Source organism: Mus caroli, chromosome 15, assembly GCF_900094665.2.
Source record: "Mus caroli chromosome 15, CAROLI_EIJ_v1.1, whole genome shotgun sequence".
Classification (NCBI taxonomy): domain Eukaryota; kingdom Metazoa; phylum Chordata; class Mammalia; order Rodentia; family Muridae; genus Mus; species Mus caroli.
This window is the reverse complement of record NC_034584.1, coordinates 69,556,804-69,582,766: the sequence shown is the minus strand read 5'-3', so window position 1 is coordinate 69,582,766 and position 25,963 is coordinate 69,556,804. Positions and strand designations below refer to the sequence as shown.

General features: G+C 48.8%; 1 protein-coding gene across 3 annotated transcripts; it reads right to left on the bottom strand.

Moving 5' to 3' along the window:
- Positions 1-1,467: 1,467 nt before the first annotated feature.
- Positions 1,468-9,996, bottom strand: Zfp41 (ZFP41 zinc finger protein). 3 transcript variants are annotated; one of them, XM_021184290.2, is made up of 3 exons: positions 9,702-9,996; positions 7,042-8,684; positions 1,468-3,214 (listed from the first exon to the last, which is right to left on the bottom strand). In XM_021184290.2, exon 2 carries the CDS (start codon positions 8,527-8,529, stop codon positions 7,933-7,935), a length of 597 nt encoding a protein of 198 aa, XP_021039949.1. In that variant the 5' UTR covers positions 8,530-8,684; positions 9,702-9,996; the 3' UTR covers positions 1,468-3,214; positions 7,042-7,932. The 3 variants fall into 3 exon arrangements, with proteins under 3 accessions (XP_021039949.1, XP_021039948.1, XP_029326005.1); XM_021184289.2 differs by having other exon boundaries at positions 9,909-9,996; XM_029470145.1 differs by lacking the exon at positions 9,702-9,996 and having other exon boundaries at positions 7,042-8,800.
- Between the last annotated feature and the right edge of the window lie 15,967 nt (positions 9,997-25,963).

Here is a 25,963-nt window from a genome sequence, read left to right as displayed (position 1 = left end):
TGGCTAACTGTTCTTAACTGAGGTATGTCAACCCAAGATATGGTTTCTGTGCTTAACAGCTGACCCTGAGAAAGGTTTGAGGCTACAGGGGGATCCTAAACACATAGGGTAGTTGCTGGCTGGCTAATAAAGACGCTCTATTGGCTTACTCGTGCCCCAGTAGTCTTCTCTGGTGGATGCCCCACAGGCAGTAGCCTGGAGAGTTGAGGCTTGATAGCCAAGATAACCTAAAGGAGGGAGAGGTGACGGGGGGAGGTAATGGTTAAAAGAAATAGTGTTTGTGCAAAGGTCTCAGGGTGTGGGAAGGGCTAGCAGTCTTATGGTCCAGAGCAGGCAGGGTGAGATACTAAGCAAGGGGAGGATGGAACGAGATGAGCAAGGGACAGAACAGCCCAACTACGATCACTCTCCAGACGTGGATGTCATTCCGAGTGTCCAGGGTACACTGGCACTTCTCAATGGGAGGGATCTACTTTTTACTTTTAGACTATTGGTATGTCTGTGCACTACTTACATGCATGGGATTGTGGAGAGGAGGAGGAGGAGTCAGAGCCCCTCGAACTGGAGTTACAGATGGTTGTGAGCTGCCATGTGGGTGCTGAGACTCAAACTTGTGTCCTCTGGGAGAGCCACCAGTGCTTTTAATCACCGAGCCATCTCTCCAGATGCTCTTTGACAATGCTGTGGATGGCACCTGGAACAAAGGATCTCAAGGGTGCTAAGTGTGTGTTTTATCACTCGGTACACCTCCAGCTCCACCCCTCGAGCCCCATATTTGAGACTTGGGGGGGGGGNTTTTACTATTTTTATCCTGGCTACTCTAGGACTTTCAAGCTCAAGTGACATTTTTACTTCATTTTAAGGTTAGTCTTGAGGCTGTGGGAGAATGGATCAGGAAAGAGCGGGGTTGCTTCTGCTGCCTGCAAGCCTAACTCAGTCCCTGGCTTCCTGAGTAACGTGGCACTAGTGCTCCTGTTGCCGGGCTGGGGTTGACCTGTGTACTGTGAGGTTTAGCTAAATCCTTGCTTCTTCTCACCAGATCCTCAAAACAAAACTGTTCCCAGACACTGATCAGTGTCCCTTGCAGGATCACTCCTTGTTGAGAACAGCTGCCCTAAATGAAGAATGGACGGACACTTCCCAGGTTTCCCTCACAGTCCCCACTACAGGTACTGAACAACTAACTAAACCGTAACCTGGCATCCCATTATCTGGGGTCACAAAGGCAGGCGATGTCTTGCTTTTATACAACCTCCACCCTCACCCATGGTACAGCAGTGATGACTTTTTTTCAATTACGCGTTATACTCTCATGAGCTTGGTCACTGGAAGTATCCTAGACATTCCCAAGCAGCAGTGACCAGCTGGGACCCTGGTCTTGCAGCTGTCTCCAGTAGAGAAAGCTGGTGGCTTCCTTGAGGACATTTGTCCACACTGTAGGGAACCCAACAGAGCACAGGAAGCAAGTTGGAAACACATTTACTTTTATGAGAAAACAGATGTCCAGGAGCAGCACCAACAGCATCTGCTCACAGCACCATGGCAGCAACCGGAAGGCAACGTGGAGCATCAGTGCTGCTGTCCATGGAGCAGAGGAGTCACATAGGAAGGAAGCCACCAAGTGCACAACAAAGCAGAATGTCTAGTCCAATGTGCACAACACTGACACAGCACCAAGGGTACTACACGGACGTAAGCATTCACAAATGTCAAACACCAGACTGGGGACAGCGTCTACAATACAACAGGCCATGGCTGCAGCTGTTTAAGAGGAATGCACCACACACTGCAGTATACAGATGGGTATTAGGACACACGGGTGTCTGCACCAGCCAGAAACAAGAAAGAGGAGGTTCCACCAGATCATGAGGTGGCTGAGGTGAGATGTGGACAGGCCAGCTGGGAGCTACCAGTATGCAGGTGCTGGGAACCCTCTGCAGGTCCAAAGGCAAATGACTGCAGGCCCAGATGCAGGGAAACAGACTCACTTAGGTGTTTCTGGGAGCTGCCCAATGCAAGCATTAGTCCTATAGGATCTGAGTCAGGAGGTCAATCCACTTGTCTTCCTTGAGAAGGAACCAGGAGAAAGCAAACACCCAACTCCACAGGCACTAGGGACTGGAAAGGGTAGGCTGAAGGTGGGCACCATTGCTTGGCCTAAAGGTAAATGTGGCACATAGGCCAGTTTCCTTGTCTGCACTGTAGCTGGGGTCCACACCAGAGGTGACCCCATTCCCCTGAGTCTTCCCTAGAAGCCACAGAGCATCCATCCCTTGAGTCAGGGTACACAGCCTTTCTTTCTTGAGCCCCAGTTCTGCCTTCCTTTTTAGGGCATCTTGATGTCCCAACTCATTGGCACAGGAAGTCAGTGTCTTGATGACAGATCCAAGGTCAGGAGGAAAGGAGTCTGCACATGCTCTGGAGCTACAGACTTCCAGAAACAGAAGGAGGCAGCTAGTCAGGTCTAACCCACTGCTCTCCTCAAACAGAAGAGTCCTGGACCCAGCCCAGAGCTCCTTCTAACTCTCCTTGAGGTGGCTTCTGCCTTCTCTCTTGGCTGAGAGGGAGCTGAAGGAATGGATCTTAGTACAGCTCCGAGCTCGCATTCACTTGCTGGTTGTAAGGCCCTGGCAGTGCTCTCTGTTCTAAGCGAGGCTCAGCAGCAGTTGGGCTGCTCGGAACTCTCTGCAGGACAAGGCCCACTGGACATGAAGGCTGAGGTGCTAATAAATGGGCTGCCTGGACTTGTAAGACATCTCTGGCTGCAGCTGCGCATGCTCTATAATCAGAATCCCACTACTTTGCTGGAGTAGTCTTCGTTGTCCCCGGACACATCTTAAGACGTCTAGAAGGTTCTGAACATTTCGTCTGTTCCCAGGTGGCGGCTCACAATGTCTTTCACTGATGTAGAGAGCTGGTGCTGGGAACTCTTCAGCAGGCTTCAGTGAGCCAGAACTAATGGTTGCTCATGAATGCTGTGATGTGGCCATCTTAAACTTCAGGGTGGGAACAAGCGAAAGTGACCTGTAGTCACCACATGGTGTCCAAAAGGCCTCCCTGAGCTCGCCCACCTACAGCCTTCCTGTTGCCAATGGATTCTGTGGGGATGAAAGCCTCCCTGGAGCATGCCCAGTGTCTCTGCCGTGCTCTGTAGAGGTAGACACTGACTCCCGAGTTCTCTGAGCTTCTTACTGGAGAGATCTGCTCTAGCAGCCTAGAAAAAAAACAAAGAACAGTCTGTGTAAATGACAAGAGGCAGTTCCTCACTCGCTAGAAGACAGCGCACTGAAGGGACAGGTGGGTTAAGTGCAAAGTGGTTCTGTTGGCTACCCAAAGAAAATCGAGGGTACAAAGGGATGTGGGGCTCCAGCTGTGGGCTGAGACCTAGTGTCAGGCACGCGCGCGTGCGCACACACACACACACACACACACACACACGCTTAGAGGACAACACAAGCAGCAGTCTGACATGCTCCTCCTCCTCCTCCTGCTGGGCATGTCCCATGACCTCCTCCTGCTGGTTTGGTTGTATGACTTTTCCCATACTCATGAACTGCAGTTGAAAAAAATTTTTCTTTCATTGTTTTCCATGCAGACTTTGTTGAATTCAGCTGTCCCCCTAGGGTAGGGAGCATCCAGGGCTGCTAGCCTGCAGGCTAGCCTTCCATGTGTGTGAATGAGTATCTGCTCTCATTAAGAATGCCAACAACTGCAGGGGCTAGAGAGATGGCCCAGCAGTTAAAAAACACTGGCTGCTCTTCCAGAGGACCAGGATTTGGTTTCTAGCACCTCTAAGGTGACTAACAGCTAACTGTAATTCCACTTCCAGAGGAGTCAACAGCATCTTCTGGCCTCCAAGAACACTGCATGTATGTGGTAAACAGACAAACACATAAAAATAAAGATAATCACAAAACAACGTAAATGCATGCCAACATACAAGAAGAACTTTGCATCACTAAGACCATAGGCACAAGCCAGTGCAATACCTGGGCTTTCTTTTTTTAAGACAGGGGTCTTACTATATAGTCCTGACTATCCTGGAACTGGCTATGTAGACCAGGCTGCCCTTGTACTTAAGAGATCTGCTTGCCTCTGCCTCCAAAGTGCTGAGATTAAAGATGTGTGTCGCCACCCCTGGCCACACCTCAATTTTCACACACCAAGTCACTGAATTCTAGCTGATTCTTTGGAGTTGGGCACCATCATCCCCACTGGACACCGAGACACAAGGTTCAGCGTACACCCAACATGGCCAGATCCAGGCAAGGAGACGGCTGCAGCTGACAGACTTATCTCATGTTCTCGCCACCTCCTTTCTCCTCAGGGGTCAAGACATTGGCTTTAACCATGGTTCTCTGGCTATGTGTGGTGCTGTGGGCCTTTAATCCTAGAGCCTAGGAAGCAGAGGCAGGTGGGTCTTGGTGAGTGGAGGCCAGCCTGGTCTACTCAAAAACAAAACAAAACAAACAAACCAATCCAAACCAAACCAAACCAAATGCAAGTAACTTGATTCTTCTTTTCAAAGAACCCTGGGCTGGGGTATAGCTGAGTGGCAGAGCAACAGCCCAGCACTCAGAAAATCCTGGTTCCATCTCCAAGCCAAAAAGTGACTGCGAACAAACCTGTGTGTGTGTGTGGGTGGGTGGGGAGAGGGGGTGGATAACTCAACCATGCTACCCAGACACTGCCACAGTGTCTCTCAGGGCCAACCTAGGGCTATCTGATTGAATGACACTGTCTGAGCCTGTCCCATACATCCTAAATGTAGAGAAGACATCAAAGAATAGATTATTTGCAATTTAATCCAGAAAGGGTCACGTGGCTCAGTTAGGAAGTGGCTGAGCTGGGACCAGCTATGTTTCTCTTTAAGTTAAGGGCTCTTTATGCAGCCATGCAAAGTGACATTTCTCCCTGCCAATGACAAGAGTTACCAGAGCACTGCACAAATCGAATCATATCAGACAATACAGGCAGGCTTGGGTTGTGTTTGACTAATCTCCATTGTTGTAAAGTCTGTGTCCACATTGTTACTCTCCTGGAACATCAAACTGCTCCAGTCCAGTTCTGGCACCCAGGGATCCAGATGTCCTTAAGCCACCTTTCTGACCAACAGCTAGCTCCAGCTCTGAAGGAAGGGCTAAGCTTACGGAGGGCTTGGAACACCAAGCCTGCAAGCTCTCTGAGGCTCCAGCTCTCTTACAGTCCTCATGAAGAACAGGGTCAGAATCACGTGGGGGGGGGGGTGCATGCCTATAAACCCCAGCGCTCTAGAAGCTCAAGCAGAGAATCACGGAGAGTTGAAGGCCAGCCAGTCTAGGCTACATAGTTAGTTCTCAGCAGCCTGAGCTACATACCAAGACCCTGTCTGAAATAAACAAAGTAAAAATCAGAACCTAAGGGAGCACTTTGCCCTATTTTAGCCATGTTTGATAGTTCATGCCTATGACTCCAGGCTTAGGGGGGTCTGTGAGTGAGGCCAATTCAGGCTACACAGTGAGATCCAAGACAACCTGGGCTAGAGTGAGACCCCATCTCAATAAAATAAAACAATAAAACAAATGGGCTTGCAAACAAGTCATGGCAGCACCTCTTTCTGCCAAATTTGGTTAGGACACGGCCACACCCATTCATTCTGTGCCCTCTGTAAGGGCTGTGCAGTATGCGAACAGGTGAGTGGCTGTGTGGCTGCAAAGACAAGAACAAAATTCATGTGGGATGACACTGGGCCACCCTGCTGAGTGGCCCTCTGGGTGTATATGAACACACACACTCTGCCTTTGTGGCCCTCTCGGTGTATATGAACACATACTGTCTTTGGTTTCCCCTCAATACTGAGGGAACTGAAATTCTGTACCCCAAAACCTTAGCACATATCCTTAAGGACAGGGCTACAGGCTGGGAGCAGGACGCTGCCTTGCCACCTTGCAGCATTCCAGGCTTCCAATGTCCCTAGAGTTTGTGGGTAACCCCTCTATTCCAAGACCATGCTGCCCAAGTATGCCATGTAGCTCCTACACCAGCTGATACTCATCTTCTCACAATTTCACTTCATTAGATTTTCATATTAGATTAAGCCTTCCTCTCCCATGGGGATCAAGACTGGTAAAATATTCCTGGGGATGCTTGCATAAGGAGAGTACAGTGTGGGAAAACCTAGACCTGGAAGGTTCTGCTCCATAAGGAGGGAGGGGCAGTACAAGCAGCCTGGTCCAACAGCAGCCCCGGCTTGCACTTCCTAACAGTGCATCAGCAAACCTGGCCAGGTCAGTGCCACAGGAGGCACCAGAGACACACAGTGTTGTTTCAGCTTCTAGAAAGAGGACGGCTAACCTTGTCATTGTGGCAACTGTCTGAAAAAGCAACTTAAGGGTTTCTTTGGCTCCTGGTTTGAAGGGATACAGACCATCATCGTGGGGAGTGTGACATGACTGTCACATTAGTACAGTTGGGAAGCAGAGAGATGAATGTCAGGCTTTTCTTTTTAAACCTCTGTGTATGTCTCTAGTGCTGTCTGCATGGAGGGCAGGGGGAGGTCAGAGGTCAATTCTGAAGAGTTGGGTCTCCATTGCCATCTTTTGCATGGGTTCCAGGACTGAACTCAATTGTCAGGCTTCTGTGAGAAGCAAGTGCCTTTGCCTGCTGAGCTGTCTCCATGGGCCAGCTTTCTCCTTTTGAATTCAGTCTAGGACTCAAGCCTGTGTGATGGCACTACGGACATTTAGGTCTTCCCTCTTCCATTAAATCTCCCTGGCAACATCCTCACAGACACACCTGATATGTCTCCTAGGTGATTCTAGATCCAGTCAGGTTGACCAGGCAGATTACCACACCTGGTCAAACATCCCAGCCAGGGAACATAACCACCTGCATCGTTTGGGCAGTGCCCTCTCGTGGTTTCTGTACCTGCTGACAAGCCCTTCTCTACTTCTGGCTGAGTCCTCTTTCTGGGACCCTTTCTTCAGGGCAGATGCCCCAAAGACCAAAGCCATAATTTGTTACTTTATGTCCAAATCGCTGCCAACTTTCCCCCCAACTTACCCTCCTGGTCAGCAGTCACTTGCTGTCTTTAGAACACAGACCTCACAGAGCACTTGGGGCAGACAGTAGACAGAGTCACGTGGTCTTGCCCTGCTTACCAGCAGGAAGTGGAATTGACCTGAATGGCAGGCTGCTGTGGGGTGGGGCCACAGTTGTTTTTCAAGGTGCAGTGGACAGAAGCTACTGATGGCACCCTGGAGCTACAAGCCTTAGCCTAAGAAACCTGCCACTATGCCAGGGTGCCAGGGTCTGCTGAGACTTTGGATGGATCCATGCCACTTGTCTAAGATGTGGCTGGGACAAGAGAAAGCAGTGTAACCCAGTTCTAGGCCCAAGGGTTGAGCTCGAAGACTGTGGTTTCAGCCAGAAGAGAGAAACTCTAGGACCACTGAAGTCAGCTGCACAGAGATGAGCAAGCTGGACTTGGTGCTGTCCTTAGAGTTGGTCAGAATGTTGCCTGTCATCCACCTCAGGGTTCCTCACCCTAGCAGACAGCATGGGGCTGGGCATACAGAGCCAGAAGTCTTCAAGATAAAGAGACAAAAGCACTGTGGTTGGTGCAGACAGAGGCAGCAAAGGAAGGCAGTGGCCCTTTCCAACAGGGGTGTCTCTTTAGCTCTATAAAGTTCTCAGCGACCCAAAACTGTTCCAAAGATGGCCCTGAGTAGCATAAAGTAGTCTGGAAAATGGCTGGAGCTTCAGGAAGCTCCGAGAAGCACCGTGTTACCACTAAGTGAAGACTCTAAGGGCAGAAAGCCTCTGTGGGCTCTCATGTCTGATGGGTAGATTTTCCTCTCAATGACAGACGGGTGGCCGGATGAGCACACTGCATAAGACCTCTGGACCACCATCAGGTATTTGACAAGGATCCATAGCTGTAGACCGCCCTGCTCAGTGCTTCTTCCTCGGATGACGCTTCCGATGCCGGATGAGGCAGGAGCTGTAGGCGAAGGATTTTCCACACTCCTCACAGCCATAAGGTTTCTCTCCAGTGTGTGTTTTCTGGTGTTTCAGAAGGTTAGAACCACAGTTGAAGGCTTTTCCACACTCCCCACATTTAAAGGGCTTCTCACCGGTGTGAATTCTTTGATGTTTGGTGACATCTGAGCTGTGCCTGAAGGTCTTCCCACACTGGTCACACTTAAAGGGCTTCTCTCCAGTGTGAACTCTCTGGTGGCGAATGTGATCGGTCTTGTGTTTAAAGATCCGTCCACATTCACCACACTCATAGGGCTTCTTCCTCTGAAAAGGGACAAACACGGGGACACCCTCAAAGTCATCTTTAAACGAGGCATCGAAGGCATCAAAGATATGTGCTTCGTCCTCGGGGCTCAGGACAGGTTCTTTTCGGGGTCTGCGGGGCTTTCTTGGCTTCTTGGTTGGCTTTTTCCCCTTTGATGTTTTCTCTCCCTTGACAGTGGCCTTTTGCGCACCTGCCTCCTCCTTTGGGGCCTGATTCTTCTTTTTCCTAGTTGCAGGCTTTTCCATTGCTGCTCTTAGGAAGCAGGAAACCCCCCTGGAGGCCAGGGAAGGCTGAGGGTTTTCAGACAGTGGCTGCCTGGCTCCTTCTCTGGGACTTCGCTGTCAGGGACAGCTCCTGCTTATGAAGCTGCATCGAGCAGACGGAACCACTCGTCTTACTTCTGGAGGCAAAAGCATGAACAACAGGTCAGAGGCAGCTCTTAGCTCTCTGCAGCTCCACTGTCTTCCCAGCTGCTCACATGATGAGCCCCTCAGACTAAAGTGGACTCCCCAGAGCTCTAGCCCCAGGCCTAGAAGCTGAGCTCAGAGACTCTGGTCCACAGTATGCTCATCTCTTTGAGTGACTCTCTCACTCAGCCACGGACACTCCTGGGCCTGCAGACAAGATTTTCACTCATCCCAGAGAAAGCCATAGCCATTATGGACCAATGGCCATTTTCCACCTCCCCAAATAGAACCTTCCCTGTTCTTCTTATCCTCTCTACCTGCCCACATCGGAACTGTGCAAACACCCTGGAGCAGGAAGTAACTATCATACAACAGCCTGGTTCTGAGCCTGGAAAACTCAGGGCTCTCCTCATAATCCACAGCAAACCCCATTAGACCCCCAAAGGATGCCTCTTGTATTGATGTGGCTCTCTCTATGTGACCCCTCTTTATCTCTAAACCTGCACCATCCCCTTTACTCCCAGAGGCCCAAAGGGGTGGGCTCTGCTGGCAGTTCCATCTAGAGCACCCACACTTTCCTAAAAACACTTTGGGAACACACTGTATTTTGTTCTAAGCATTTGACAAATACCCACATATCTAACCCAGCAGATAAAATTCTTATCCGGATTCAAAGTCCAAGATCCAGGCAGCTATCGGCTAGGCGTCTGTTTGCTCTATGTCAGCATCTGAAAGTGTTTGTCGATTGTGGGACAGCTCAGGAGACACCCGAGAGTCCCTGTCTGCAGCATCACTCAGTACCAATTCAAACACCATCACTCTGGTGAGAGGAATGACAAGCGGGACCCAGGTGTCTGTCTGCTCACCAAGGACCATCCTCACTGAAAACTTAAATAGTCATTAAAACCAGAAAGGACCCCAGCGACTTAGCTTATTGCCCCCTCCCTTCACAGGCCTGTGCACAGGAGTAGGTGCGAGTGATTCAGGCAACTTAGTTGAATTCCGCTGACCTAGGGACTCAGGTCCATCAAGGAGCTGCTGGAGCCGGCAGGATAAGGCGCTCAATGCATCCAGCAACAAGGGGCTTCGCTAGGTAGTCCGGCCCACCTTCCCCGCCTCCAGGACCTCTGCAACACCGCCGAGGTGGTCTACAGAGAAAGGACTCAGAAGCCGGCCTTCGCCCGGTCGGAGCTACCGTGCACACACGCAGAGAGTACCTGATGGGTGCCGAGCACAGACGCCGGCGGAACGTGGCCGTAGGCAGGCTGACCGGCGGGCGGGCGACCGTTAACAATGCCCACTTGAGCCCGCCACTCCCGCGCCTAAAGGCGCCCGCCCCTCTGGTGCCGCTCTACCTTCCCCGGCCTCTCGGTGGTGCTGCCGTGCGCTCCAAGCCCCGCCCACCGCTCGAAACCCACTCCAGTGCCGCTCTAGGATCCTCGCCGGGTTCTCGGTGGTACCGCCGCAAGCTCCGGAGCCCCGCCTGCTCGTTCACGCCCTTCTGGCGCCGCTCTAGGAGCAGCCGCCCGGCCTCTCTGTGATCCTGTGCTGCGGCCGTAGGCCCGCCTACCTCTCCCCGCCCCTTCGGGTCCGCTCTAGGAGACACTGCCCTCGCTCCTTGTGATGCTGAGGCTGCGGGCTCGAGCTTCGCTTGCGAGGATGCTAAGCAGGCGTCTGTGCCTGTGCAAGCTTCTGGGCTGCGGGCGGCGCCTTTCTCCCGGCGTGCGCCTCTTCTCAGGATTCCAAGCCTTCTTCTGCAGGCTTCGTGTTATTTCTCAGTCATCGGGCTTGCCATCTGTGGTGCGCTGGGATGGCGGACCCAGTAGTGCACGGCCTGTAGCCCCCTGGAATCATCCGACCCCGCCCCTCCTTCCCGGCAAAGCCAGGCGCAGACCTCCCCTGCTCTGTCCCTTAACGCGGACCTTTACAGATATTTAAATCTAGTCACTTCTTGTGCTCTTTCGACTTTCTGGGTATATTCTCCACTATTATATTTGGTCAGGCTGGCTTAGAACTAGCAATCTCTTGCCTCGGTCGAGTCCTGGGATGATAGGTGTGGCCCACGGCTCTTGGAGAATGAAGTTATGAAAGCTGTTGTGTGCTTGGTGAAGTCTCCCTGGGGGCGCCATTTTACATGACTAGTACACAATGTTAGTGCCTCCTGTGCTGCAGATGCCTGTATCAAACCTCTAGCAAACCCTTTAAGTGTCGTCTCCACCTCATCCGTTTAGATTCAACGCCAACATGCTAGATAAATGTAATTGTCCAGCGTGCAACTTGGCGGAGCTTGCCGATTATCATTCAGGCATCGCTGCCTAGATTCACAAGAGTGGCTGTGTATTGAATGGTGGTTCATTCAGCCTCCTGAACAGCTGCCTCTGCGCTGTGTGCATCACAGCTTTGGGATCCTTTGTCCACTGAAGGACGTGTTTACAAGGTTGTTGGGAAGCAGCCCCCCCTTCCCTCCTGTGCTGTTTCATTTCCCTGGGACCGTGCCCAGGAAGGCAGTTGCTAGGTCCCAAACTGCATGTTGCCTTTCGCAAGAAACAGACAAGCTGCTTTCCAGAGAGCCTGTGCCATTTCTCATTCATTCCTACCAGTGGCATGGGGCTTTCTGGCTTACCAGCATTTGGTACAGGGAGGTAGGGCATCTCCTTGCTTGCTTTCCCCAGAAGGTTAGTGGCCTGTGTGCTTCCTGCCATCTTTCATGTAGTCCCCAGTCTCTTACCTATCCTCTAATGAGGTGGGTTGAGCGGGATGTGCATAGACTGTTGGTACCATTCTTGTTCTTTTCAGCTTTCAAGCATGCTCCGGCTTGTCCCTACCCCCACACCCCTTCATTTGTGGAAGAGATTCTGTTTTGGAGTGGCTCCTTTCTGGAGAATCATATCCTTCTCTTGTCAGTAAGACTCAACTGCTAAGCCCGTGGCTTGGGCTTGCTCACGTGGTCCAAGTTTTTCTCTAAGAAGAAAATGAAGTGTCTTCTGCTAGGAAGCTCCAGTGTCTGGACATAAGCTCTGAGCCATCTGGACACATGGCCCCTTTGTCTGGTGGCCAGGATAATTTGCTGTGTACAGCCTAGGGTCGGCCTGAGGAGATGCTGTCTTCAGTGATATACAACTGAGCCGTGTCTGTGTTCAAGAGAATTCCTGACAGTGGCCGTTCACATGGGAACCTGGATACAGAGTACCGGGTAGTGTAGGACCTCCCCAGTTGCAATGGATTGTCTTTGTGTTAGTGTCACTGCCTTGTTCCTGCGTCACTGGCTTCTACAAACCACAAGGTCCTTGGAAGGGCAGAGGTAATGAGTCTCCTTCCTCAGGATTTCCTGCCTTGGGGATAGCACCTGCTCCCCTCCCTCCCCCCCCCCCCCCCAGCCACCACCACCACCAGGATTTTTACAACCCAACAAGGAACAGTAAGACCACTATAAATGGTTGCTTTCTGTCCTGGGAGGCAGGAAGGCTCCAGAGAGCCCCTGGACTCTGTCAGTGAAACTGAAACTCTTGTCCAGCACCAGCCAAGAACAGGAGCTAGTGACCCTACAAGTGGGTATTCGTTGTGAATACAAAATGTCAGAAACAGATAAACACATTTGTGTCTTTTTACAATACCAGAATTTATTGAGTAACAAATAACAAATTCACCAGCTACATTGGCTCCTTTGACTGGTATTGGTCAAGCGGTCCAGATTGGCTCTTGCTAGTGACCGAGGCAAGCACAGCTTCTTTTATTCCCATGATGACTACTAATGTTAACACTCTGATTAGACCTCAAATGGCACACGGTAAGTATTTCTGGCCATAGGTAGGTTACAGAATGTCTGCAACAGGGCTAAGAAGGTTGCTGCGGAATTCAGGGAGGCCATAGTGGAGGTAGAGGCAGGAAGCTGACATAGAGGTAGAGTCCCTGGTGGGGTGAGTGACAAGTCCTGTTAGGGAGCTGTTGCTAGGGACACTGGCAGAGCCACACCCCAGAGTTAGAGTTCAGCTGAGCTGCAGTGTGTAATGGAGCTAAGGAAGTGAGGTGAAACCTACACTAGTGTCGTGGTACTAGAGGCAATGGGCAGACCTGTGTCCAGATGGGCAGAGAGAGAGAGATGGATGGAGTTGACTCAGCGGTGAAGACCAAGCTAAGCTGAAGTTCCCATGGCAGCTGGGTTTTCTTTTTTTGCTGGTCCCTCAACTTGAGCATATATCAGGGTGGTCACGGGACAGGTTTGTGGGAGCTGTTCCCATTTTACTGTTGGGATGCTTTAAAATCTTTTTTCCCCCTTATCTTTATGTCTGTATGAATACATGCATTCTTGTACCCTGGCATACACGTGGAGATCAAAGGGCCACTTTGTCAGTCTTGTTTGAGGCAGGCTTTCTTTGCTGTTTGTTAGCTGGCCTGTGAGCTTTTGGGGATTCTCCTGTCTCCTCCTTCCATCTTGCCGTAGGAAGAACACTGGGATTATAGATATGTGCTGCCACATTGGGCTCTTCCATGTATTGAGTGAGGGTCACAGCTCGGGTCCTCATGCCTGTGCAATAAAAGCCTTACCCACTAAACTATCTTCCCAGTCCTATTTTTATTGTTTAACTTAAAAAATATATATGTGTGTGTGTGTGTGTGTGTGTGTGTAGGGGGAATGGGGGTTGGAGAGATGGCTCAGCAGTTAAGAGCACTGACTGCTCTTCCAGAGGTCCTGAGTTCAATTCCCAGCAACCACATGGTGGCTCACAACCATTTGTAATGGGATCTAATGCCCTCTTCTGGTGTGTCTGAAGACAGCTACAGTGTACTCATATACATAAAATAAATAAGTAATTAAAATAAAGAGGTGTGTGTGTGTGCACTTGAGTGTGTGTGTTCTATGAGCGTGTTTGTGGGTAGGAGTATATACCCTATAAACAGGTACAGGCCAGAGGAAAACAAGATTGGGCATCCTGTTCTGTCGTGCTCTACTTTCTTCCCTTGAGACAGGGCCTCTCACTGAACCTGGAGCTAGGCTGGCAGGAAGCCCCAGCGATCCTCCTGCTCTCCCCCTCTGTCCTCCCCTGCTGCCCCAGCTCTGGGTTTATGTGCAGCCATGCTCAGCATTTTACTTGTATTCTGGGAATTTGAACTCAGAACCTCATGTTTGCATAGCAAGAACTTTAACCCCTAGACTATCTCCCCAGTCCCAGAGTGGCTATTTTTATAGAATCATTTACTTATTTTACTTTTATACCTTACCTGTGTTGTTTCGGTCAAAAGAATAGAGGATCTGAATCATTTCCGCCTTGGGCGGAGACGTGACATTCTGTATCTGACATTCTGTGCCGGGGTCTTGTTGTAAAAGCCATTGTCACCTCTCTTCAGAGTTAATCCAAATGGCTCTGTCACTCACCTGGGCGTGAAAGCCAGCTATTCCAGAAATGTTAGGAAAATCATTTATGCCCAGGTTGATGGCTCAGCAAGTAAAGGTGCTTGCCACAGAGACTGGTGATTCTGGTCCCTAGAGTCCACATGGTGATGGCTGATTCTACAATAGCTCAGGCTTTGTTGGAAACAGACCTGTGGGAAGCAGATCTGTAATTCCAGAAAGCCAAATCTGCTTCCAGGCTGGGATAACTATAGGGCAGAAAAGTGGGAAGAGAAGTGAAAATGTTCCTTTTAGGCCCACTGTTGGCTGTTGCTAGGGGTAACGAAGGAAATAAGGAACATGGTGGGTAAAAGAACATCAGGTGACTAATAAGCATCTCTCAGGCCTTTTACCTGAATGGATAGACTGGGGAGTGCCAAGAATCAAGAAAACAAGTCACTGGGAACCAAAACCTTTATGTTTCAGGAATTGTCTCTATTTAGCCAAAATGAAGGAGTTTGCAAAGCAACTTGGTCCTGGCAGACAGGTCCCACCAGATTCTCTGCTGTGGAGAGAGATCTCTGGGGTGGGAGCCATCCTAGGGCTCTGAGGGGAGTGACTAAGAGTTCCTATAAGTGAGGCCATTCAGGGTGACTGGAGGCTCCATGCTGAATCCTGGGTTTATTGATCCCCTAATATGTAAGACATTTGGGCTTTGGTGGATGCTAGGCCTGAGTGTGCTCTGATTGATGGAAACTTCCCCGAACATTAAGAGGCAATGGCAGCAGTGGTTAGATATGGAGGAAGGCCAGTACAGGTGAAACACACCAAGCTTGTCCCAAGGTTAGGCAATTAAGATTTTAGATTTCTCCTTAGCAAAAAAATATCCCAGGAGTTGGTATGTTGCTGGGGTACTCCCTGCATACCCCCATCTGCTGCGTGTAGCTACTTCATCTAAACTGGAACACTCGCCCCCACCCCACCCCCAAAGGAAGGCTCTTAAGACTCAGGTAGTAAGCAAAATGTGTAAGGTTTACAAGGCTCCTGCTCAAGGTTACAAAAGCAGAAAATAATTGCCTGTGGGAGGAGACTTCCCACAAGGCAGAGCTACCTGCAAGTTATGCAGAGAGCTCTAAGGATGTGTTTGTGAGTTGTCTCCCACGTCGGAGGTAGGATTTTTACCTTTGAGTTACCCATGCTTCTATAGGTAACCCAAAACAACTCGCTGTTTCCTAAATTAGATGTGGAGGGATGTTCTCTTTGGCCTATCATTCATGTCCAGTCTGGAGAGAATAGATGTGCATTCACACTTTCCCAGGAAGAGTCACACGACACTATGGGAGAGTTTCTCCTGATACTGTGAACTGTAATGGCAAAGTGGGGGAGCCTGAATCACAGCTACCACTAAAGAATTAGGAAAGGTAATTATTTTTTCAGCCCAAAGTCCTTTCAACAGTGATAAAGCCAGACAGGGCCCTGTAGAGATGCCTCAGTAGTTAAGGACCTCGGTTGCTCTCTCAGAGGACTTGTGCTCAATTTTCAACACCCACCTAACAGCTCACAAGCGGCTGTAACTCCAGGTTCAGGGGCTCTGACATCCTCTTCTGGCCTCTGCAGGTAGAAAGCATATATGTGGTACACATACAGGCAAATAATTCATACATGTAAAGTAAAACTAAGTATGTATGTTAAAAGAAGCCAGGGAGTTGATGGAGAAGACTGTGGATTATAGAGATCCAGACAAAACAGGGACTCCCACACCCGTACACTGCTCGTTGGTAGAATAGCTGGTACAAATGACGAGTCCTTTGTTGTACAGGAGCTTGCTAACACTTTTTAAAGTACCCTTATAGGGTGTAGAGATGGCTCAAAAAAGTGAGTAGTGCCCTTGTAGAGGACCTCAGTTTGGCTCCTAGCACTCATGTTGGGTGGCTCACAATCTCCTATGACTTCAGCTCTAGGGGATCTGACACCCTCTTCTGCCATCTGTGGGCATGAGCTATGTAAGTGATGCACATACAGACAAAACATCCATGCATACAAAATTAAGAATAGGCATTTTAAAAAAGAATTATTTTTTAATTATATGTATACGAGTACACTGTAGCTGTCTTCAGACACACCAGAAGAGGACATCGGATCCCATTACAGATGGTTGTGAGCCACCATGTGGTTGTTGGGAATTGGACTCAGGACCTCTGGAAGAGCAGCCAGTGCTCTTAACCCCTGAGCCATCTCTCCAGCCCAAGAATAGATGTTTTAAAAGTCTTTAAAAGATTTCACTACACGGATGATTGGAGGCAGATCTGAGTGTCTTCTAGACTTAGAAAAGCACCTGGGGTGGTAAGTACATTCAAATCCAGGACTGAGGATGGGAAACCGATCCACTCCAGGTGCAAGGCCTGGCACAGCTGTAAGACTTGGGGGTGTCTTATGGTAGAATAAGATATGGATGATACTTAACACAGTTATTCCGGACATCCTAGAACAGCCGGTACGGGCAGGTATAGACCAGCTGCAGCTGTTCCTAGGGCTCCTGGAACGGTGGAACACTTTCATGCTCCACCTTGCCTGAGTTGCTTATACTTTGTCTAACTTGACAGAAGGGCGCCATATGACATTGGGCCAGAAAGGATCGGTAAGGCTTGACGATTTTTTTTTTTTTGAACGAAAACTAAACAGTTTTATGCTTCCATCCTCCAGTGTTCCTTCATGTTAGAAGCTACCAGAAGCTCAGAGGGCTACAGCCAGGGGCTACATAAGAAATGGCTTGAGCAATATAGTCCTGATGGGGCTTTGATCTCAGTCATGGAAAAGATAAGAGCTTGGTATATAGTGCTAGAAGAGGGGTTTGCTAGCTGTGTAGAAAGCACTGTCGCTGGTTCCATCTCAGTGACAGCGAAAGCAGCTCATCTGGTAAAAAGTCGGGATGAAGGAAGCCTTCCAAAGGGTCACCTCTTTCTGGGGTGGCACAGAATGTAACTCTGCAAGGGTGGCACGCATTTATAGTAATACGGTGTGGTGCTTGCGAGCGCTTTCACTAGTGCCCTCCAGGTTGCACTGGGTTCAGTGTCTTTCCAAGCTACTGAGTCCTGCCTGGTATTTGAACCAACATCCCTGCTAGGCAAGGTGCTGACAACGGTTCTTCTCGTTCCTGTGGGTGCTTGTCACATCGATAGTAGAGACAAGGTCACCAGAGAGGAGTGGGTGTTTGCAGCCATATGCAGAAATGCTTTCATCATATGCCTGGAGAGAAGAGAGGGGAGGGGTGGCCCACAGCTGGCTTAAGAGTAATGGGAACGGTGCCAGCTCTGAGGCTTGACCCGGGGCATCATCTGCTGACAGCTGGCTGTATTGGATGGTCAGTGGGGAAGAGAGAACTGGCGGGCTCTGGATTGGCCACGGTGAGGACAACAGACTGTAAGGGATGTATAACAGAGCTCAGCAGAAACCAGAGTCCCTAGTGGTTTCTCACATGGCAGCACACAGCCTGTTGAGCCTTCCTGGAAACTCGGGATCAGATATCTTTACCAAAATACAAAATGCAGGCCATCTGCTTCGAGTGCCACAAGAAGCTATTTGCTGGGTTCATATAAAGTCTGATCATCAGAGTGCCAACATAGGCTGGAGAAGAGCCAGCATGTCCAAGAAACACATGTATATTCTGCCTGCTGTTTTGACACCTGGGGTCGGCTTCCAATGAGGACCTTGGCAAATACATGCTTTGGTGAGAAAAGCGCACAATCTACCTGTCCACTATGGGACTGGCAAGTAGACATCACAGGGTTTATGCTTGTAGGCAGGGCAAGCAAATATCCTCTCATTTGCATACTGCCATAGGCTTCTTGCAAGCATCACTGTGTTAACAGACCAGTGACGTCACCAAGAGTCTCACCCAACTCAGTGTTACATATGGGCACTCTGGAAAACCAGCAGTCATGAATGCTAATGCGCACAGGCTGACATTTACCTTCCCCATAACACTGCAGGGTCTCGGTGTTTGAAATCACAGATTGCTATGACTGCAGTTAAAGACTTAAATGTAGAGTGTACCCTAGAGGTGTGGGGAGAAGTATCCCTATACTCAAGAAAGTTACTGAATACAGATCCCAGTGGCAGGGTTGATTATTTCACTGTAAGTTATTGGCCGGGGAGGCTTGTCTTAGTTAGGGTTTTACTGTGGTGAACAGACACCATGACCAAGGCAACTCTTATGAGGACAACATTTAATTGGGGCTGGCTTACAGGTTCAGAGGTTCAGTCCATTATCATCAAGGTGGGAACATGGCAGCTTCCAGGCTGGCATGGTGCAGGAGGAGCTGAGAGTTCTGCATTTTCATCTGAAAGCTGCTAGCAGAATACTGACTTCCAGGCAGCTAGGATGAGGGGTCTTAAAGCCCACAGCCACAGTGACACACCTCTAAGAATGTCACTCCCTAGGCAGAGCATATAGAAACCATCACAAGGCTCTTGGGGACTTCCATATCATATGGGGCATTGCTACTATGTCTGACTGTATACTAGAACTAGATGGTAAGTTGCAGCTGCAGGAGACAACCACACACTCCAGTTGCAGGAGCTAGGGACGTTAACCTATGATGGAGCCGGACGCTTCCTCTCTATTGGCTTGCTTTCCTGGTGTCAGAAAGTGCTATGCAGGCTACTAGGAGAAATGTCCCCAACAGCCCAGCATGGTTGTGAACCCAACCTGCTTACAATAGTGGCGTTCCAGGAAAATGCGCTCACTGGTATGAACTGTCTGGACTGTTAAAGGTGCAAACAACTGATTTCAGATTGAATTTAAGGCCTACTCCATAATATGTTTGATGCTGTGAGCCAGGACAAAAACCTGTGGCTAGAGAAGCTGGAGGCCCCAGCATGAAGGCTCTTGCTATCGTTGGTTAGAAAATGTGATACACCTGTCAGATTACCTTCTAAACATTTGTGTTAATCCTCGTGGACTACTGCAACATTCAAACTGTCCAGTAGAATTTCTTTTTTTCTTTTCTTTTTTTTATTAGATATTTTCTTCATTTAAATTTCAAATGCTATCCCAAAAGTCCCCTATACCCTCCCCCTGACCTCCTCCCCTACCCACCCACTCCCACTTCTTGGCCCTGGCATACCCCTGTACTGGGGCATATAAAGTTTGCTACTCCAAGGGGCCTCTCTTCCCAATGATGGCCAACTAGGCCATCTTCTGCTACATATGCAGCTAGAGACACGAACTCTGGGGGTACTGATTAATTTAGAAATTCTTTTTATGGTTGTGAAAGTTACTGCAGAGATTCCCAAGTGGTCACACTGCTGGATTTGTGGACAACTCACCCACTCAAGTTAAGCACGCATACCCTGGACTGACGACATTTCCTCTGTCCCCACAAATTGGACTGACTCCTTAGAACCCCTTGAAAAGCAGTGATTTCTTCCAGTAAGTAACATGGGCACTGAAAAGAGTATTTACCGGTGGACTCAGGTCAGAGGAGTCTCTGGCTATTGTCCACTGAAACAAGATAAAAAGGGTATAGGTCATTTGGATGTCCATGACTTAAAAAACAACAACTGAGGATTAAACCCAGGACCTTATACATGTAGAGTAAATGCTCTCCTATTGAGCTGTATCCCCAGCTCTAGTGTGTGTGTGCATGCGTGTGTGTGTGTGTGTGTTCATGAGTGTGAGGTCCACAGGTTAATGAAGGTGCCATCTTTGACCACTTTCTGCCTTGTTTATTTTTAGAACAGTTTATTTATTCTTGTTTTATATGTTTAGGTGTTTGTTTTTCCTGCACATATGCCTGTGTCCCACATGCACACATGATGCCCTCAGCGGTAAGAAGAGGATGTTGGATCCCCTGGAGGTGGAGTTACAGCGGGTTGTGAGCTACTATGTGGGTCCTGGGAACCAAACATGAGTCTTCTGCAAGAGTAGCAAGTGCTCTTAACTGTTGAGCCATTTCATAAATCACTCCACCTTACAGTTTATTTTATTTATTTTTATTTTATATTTTATCTGATTTGAGATAAGTTTTCTCTGTGTAGCCTTGGGCTGCCATGGAATTTACTCCGTAGACCAGGCTGGCCTGGAACTCAGAGATCTGCCTGCCTCTCTGCTTCTGCCTTCTGAGTGTTGGGGTTAAAGCTGTGTGCCACCATGCCCAGATCCATCTTATTTCTTGAGGTATGGTCTCTTATTGAATATGGAGCTTGTGAATTCAGCAAGACTAGTTGCCAGATAAGCCCGAGAGAGCCTCCTGTGTCAGCGTCCCCAGAGCTAGGGTTATAGGCATGCTGCTATGTCCGCCTTTGTGTGGTGCTTGATTTGGAATTTGGCTTTATGAATACACGAAAGCACTTTATCCGCTGAGTCATCTCCTCAGTCCTCTTTTTGATTTTTAATTTCGAGACAGGATCTAAATCTTTAGCGCGAGGCTGGCCTTGAACTTATCTTCCTGCTCCAACCTTCAGACTTAGTTAGGATTGTAGATCTGTGCCACTGTGACGGGAGTGTCAATTGTCAACCTGAAAGATTTTAGAAAGACCTGGGTGGCAATCCTCTGGCCATGTGCCCCGGGAGCTTACTTTGATTATATTGGCTGATTATATCTTTCCTGTGGGTGGCGCTGTTTCCCCCACCAGGGCTTCCTGAACTGTATAGAGTGGAGAGTGTGAGCTGAGTACTAGCAATTCTTCATTGCACTCTCTCTGCTGCTTGATTGTGGATGTTATTGTGACCAGATGCTTTAAGCTTTAAGCTTCTCCTGCCTTGATTTACCTGCCATGATGGTCTGGATCTTGGACTTCGAGCCAAAGCAAACCCTTTCTCCCTTAAGCGGTGTTTGTCAGAGTATCCCGTCCCAGTGATGGGAAACAAAACTAAGACATCACTATGCCTAGCTTGTCTGCGAGACTTCGCTCACTGGCTTGGGTTATTCCATTACTCTAAGGAGGGTTGGTTGCTGTTATCTCCAGTAGTCCTGTGGTAGACAATGGCCATCCCTGAGTAGATGAGAACACACAACACCTCTCCTAAGGTTCAGAGAGCCTGGCGAAGGGGGACAGAGAAACACTGTAAGAGTTGGAGGAAGGATAGAACATAACTATTTCTTCTGAGTTTGCTATGACCTTTACCATCACGAAAGTTGAACAGCTGTGGTAATCTACAGGGGATCTTGGGCCAAAGTCTTATACGCTGGTTAGTTTTTGTCAACTTCACACAAACTAGAGTCTTTCAACAAGAGAGAAGCTTGATTGAGAAGATGCTGCCATCAGATTGGCCTGTATGGGAGCCTCTGGGGGCGTTTTCTTGATTAACGATTGATGTGGGAGAACCCAGCCTTGCTGCCCTTGTGCAGACCATCCTGAATTGTATTAGAAAACAAGCTGAGAAAGCTACCTTGAGCAAGAATTCCTCATATCCTCAATTCCTGGCTCCTAGTTCCTGTCATGAGCTCAGACCATGAATTCCCTTCATGATGGACTGTGATGGGGTTATGCAAGCCGAATAAACCCTTTCCTCACCAGGCTGGTGTTGGTTGTGGTGTTTTATTATGACAACAGATAGCAAACTAGGACAATGAAGTAAGTTGGACTGTATGGGAGGCAGCTAGGTCTACAACACTGGGTTATGAAGAGGAAGCCCCAATATACCTATCCAGAGAGTGCAACTGCCACCCCTCCTGCCTGAGCTGCATGTCCTCTTAGAAATGCAAAAGTATGTAAGGGGTTAAAAAAAATTAGAGGTTGGGACTTTTCAGTGGCGCAGCTGCTGTGAATCACCCCATGTGTAACCCCAGCAGACTCATTTATACATTTTTCTAAGCTAAACTTGGTGGGATCTTACTTTAGTCCCTTCCTATTTGGAACAAACAATTAATTCTTTTATATGGAGAGTCACAAGACAGGGCATAAACACACACCACAATCTAGGGGGACACCCACAGGCTCTATATGGAGGGGAGACCCTCTGAATCTGTCAGTGGACCCCAAGTTCTATAATACTGGGCAGATCTAGACCTGGATCTAGGCCAAGGATGTCCTCCATCTTGCTCCAGCTGGCAGGTCACCATGGGCCCACACAAGTAAACAACTAAGGGTCTTGGGCACTAGTATGTTTCCAGAGGCTATTCTGCAGCTTTGTGCTTGCTTCACCTGGGTACCTCTGGCCAGGGAACTAATATCCTCTTTGTTATACAACATCTCCAGCAGATTGAGTTCTACCAAAGGCAAGCCACATATATCTCTCAGCCTAGGTACCTTGGGATGAGATTTCAAGTGTTGTGTGAGGAGAATGGAGCCAGATCAAGGTAGCTCACAGCAGCCCCACCTAGGCCCCTAGGCCAACGGTGTACCCTTTTCCAGGCTGGACTTGTGCTTCCGGACCAGCCCATTGAGGTAATAGATTCCCTCCCAGACCACCAACCATCCTTATGGTCGCCCAGCTGGACATGTGTACATATGTTTGGCTGTGTATATGATGACTGCGTGTGGTCTGTGGCCACAGTCTCCAAGAGTTCCTCTCCCTGACAATCCTTTTGTCTCCCTGATCTGCCTGTTGCTGACAGACCAGGAGTTCTGCCATGTTCTGAACGGCAGCCTAGAAAGCCACACTTAATTTCTACTTGTCCCCATCCCATCCCCTAGTGTGGCTGTGTTTGGAGAAAGGGTATTTACAGAGGCAATTAAGATAAGACCTGGTCATTAGAGTTGGCCCTGATCCAATACAACTGAAGGAGAAGAGTTTGGAACACAGGCATAGCCAGCCTGATAACCCAACTCTGGGGTCGTTATATCACAGTGTCAGCTATCAGACACCCAGAATGCTTGTTTTTGGAAGCGTGACAAAGCTTCCATTTTGTTTTATTGTTTGTTTGAGATGGAGTCTCACTCTGTTGCCCATCTCATCCTCCCAAGTTTAGCAGTAGAGAGAAAACCCACTGCAAACAACTGCAAAAGCCGCCATTAAAAAAAATTAAAAAATAAAAAAGCAAAACCCTGCAGCCAGTTACATTTTCTGTTCCTGGCATCTGAAAGCAAATCGATGTTCTGGGCTCAAGCTAAGTGAGCCGAGCCCTCACCTCGGTAGAGCAGAGCCCCTTCGCTCGCTGACTGCTCCAAGCCTTCCCAGAAGCACAACAGCCAGGAAGGGCCCACAGCAAACTCTGAGTGGGATGGAGTCTGGCAGGTGTTCTGCTTCTGCGGGCAGATCAGGAGTCAGCAGTCTCCGTCTTCCTTCACCTGGGGTAGAGCTTGCATCACCCTAAAGCTATGGCTGTCAGCCAGGCGGGGAAACTTAGAAGCTGGGAGAGAAGAGAGCCCCCTGAGGGAAGGTTGTAGGAGGGCCCTTCACTGAAGGGGCTCCTGGCTTGGTGCTACAAAGAGCTGAACATGGTGCCTCAAGGTTGCTCTAAGGGAGTGAAGATTCTGGTTTTGCTGAGAGAGCTGTCTGGCTCAATACAGGGTTCTCTGGAGATGCATCTGAACCCTGGCCTTCCAGGCTCAGGGTTTTATAGGAGCAGAGTCTTTGACAAGGTGGTGGTGGGGGGTAGGGGCTACAGAAGCAGAGGCTATTTGACAAGGTGGTGGGGTGGCTACAGGAGCAGAGGCTAAGATAGTTTGACAAGGTGGGGGGGGGCGGGCTACAGGAGCAGAGGTTAACATCATTGGACAAGGGCTGTAGAGATGGATCAGCAGTCCTGAGTTCAATTCCCAGCAACCATATGGTGGCTCACAGCTATCTGCAATGGTATCTGATGCCCTCTTCTGGTGTGTTTGAAGAGAACAACAATGTACTCACATATGTTAAATAAATTAATAAATCTTTTTTTTTTAAAGACAGTTTGACAAATTGATGCCAGCCTTCTAAATTTGGTCACACAGGCAAAAACATCACTGGAGAATCTGAAACTTGCTAGAAATGTGTCTGGGGTCCCAAGCAAATGACCACACCATCTCAAGTATGTTGTTGGCAAGGCAAGAAGTTATTTTTACTTCTGAGGCCTAGAAAGATGGTTCAGCCATTAAGAGCACTCTTTCAGAGGACCTAGGTTTGATTCCCAGCATCAGATAGTGCCTCCTAACCTACTGTAACTCCAGGCATATAATTTCTGGCCTCTTACGGCACCAGGCACTCACATGATGCACAGATGGATATGTGGGCAAGACTCCCATACACATACAATAATAACATAAAAATGTTTTAGTTCTGCAAAGGATGTGGAACCATGTCAAATCAAGCAGGCGAGCACATCTAGCAGAGATACCTCTGGGATTCTTTCCTGATGCACAATGGTCCCACGCTTCACTCCGAGTGGTCAGAAGAGATCAGCCTTACACTCTTATACTGTTGGCTGACTTAGAACAAGGCAGTGGATAAGCAAAGGGAGATTTTTTTTTTTTTAAAACGAGGACACAATTGTGAGCACATATTTGATTCAAGCAGTGATACCCCTAGGGGAATTTGAATTTCTGTCAAGTGAGCGGCTTCTTTATAAATTTTTTAAAAAAATATGGAGCTTTGTCTTATTTAACCCTTTGATAGAAAAGATGGTATAGTTTCTTTACGCTTTGCACAGAATTAAGACAAAAAGGCACAGCTGGACATGAGACTTTAATCCCAGCACTCAGGAGGCAGAGGCAGACTGATCTCTGAGAGTTTAAGGCCAGCCTGATCTACTTAGTGAGTTTCAGAAGAGCCAGTGCTATGTAGAGAGAATCTTTCTCAAAAGAGCGGAGGACACACTAAGGAAGAAAACTTTTAACTCCTGGATGGATGCTTGCTTGTTTCCCAGGGCAACCTGGGCCCCATCCCTCAGAGTGGGTATGGAGTTATCCCTAATTGGGAGGAGACATCCCTAAGTGGGTGTTGGGCTGAGTTCTACTTATTGTTGGTGTGTGTGTGTGTGTGTGTTCACCATGGCTGATGGGCCAGGCAGCTGCAGTGGGAGAGTGTTAAAAAGCAGAATAGCCCAATAGGCTCATATAATTGAATACTTGGTCCCTGGTTGGTGGAACTATTTGGGAAGGCTTAGGAGGTGTGGCCTTGCTGGAGGAGGTGTGTCACTGGGAGCTGACTGTGAGGTTTCAAAAGCCCACACCATTCCCAGTATCATAGGCACTCCTGTGTCATGCTTGTGGACCAGATGTAAGCTCTCAGCTACCCACTGCTCCAGTGCCAGGCTTCCCTGCCTGCTGCCATGCTCCCTGCCCCCTGCCGTGGGCTCATTCTCTAGAACCTTAAACCTCAATAAACTCATTCTTTTGTAAGTTGCTTTGGCCGTGGTATCTCCTTACAGCTATTGAAAAGTAAGTAAGAGGGTGTAGTGGCTATTCCTGGTTGTCAAATCTGGGATGAACTACAATCCAGAATTGGAAGGCTCACCAATGATCCTAATCTGGAGGCTGGGAGATACAAGTTTTTAACCTGGATATTGGCATGGAGATCTTGAGGCATAGTGGCTATGAATCCCAGAAGATTAAGACAGGGAGATCTCTGAGTTCAAGGTCATCTGGGATTAAAGTCATGGTGACACACATTTTTATGCTGGGCTACACCTTCTGCTGGAGACCTACACAAGGACATTGGAAGAAGGAAGATTTACTCTCTCTCTCCTTCGCCTGCTTGCCTTGTGGGACTGAGGAACTACTAAATCCTTGGACTTCCATTCACAGCTGCTGCTGACCATTGCTGGGAGTTGGACTGCAGACTGTAAGTCATCGACAAATTCCCTTACTATATAGAGACTACCAATAATTTCTGTGATTCTAAAGAACCCTGACTAATACAGAGGGGCAGGAGCATGTGCATGTGTATACACAAGCTCTCTCTCTCTCTCTCTCTCTCACACACACACACACACATACACACACACACACACACACACAATTGCTATGAGCCAATGGAGCTCTGAGGCAGATGGGTGAGCTGTTGAAGATGGATGTGGTCAG

Bases quoted from the DNA above. Each gene is read 5' to 3' on its own strand.
- Zfp41 (XM_021184290.2), bottom strand. From the start codon at position 8,529: ATGGAAAAGCCTGCAACTAGGAAAAAGAAGAATCAGGCCCCAAAGGAG.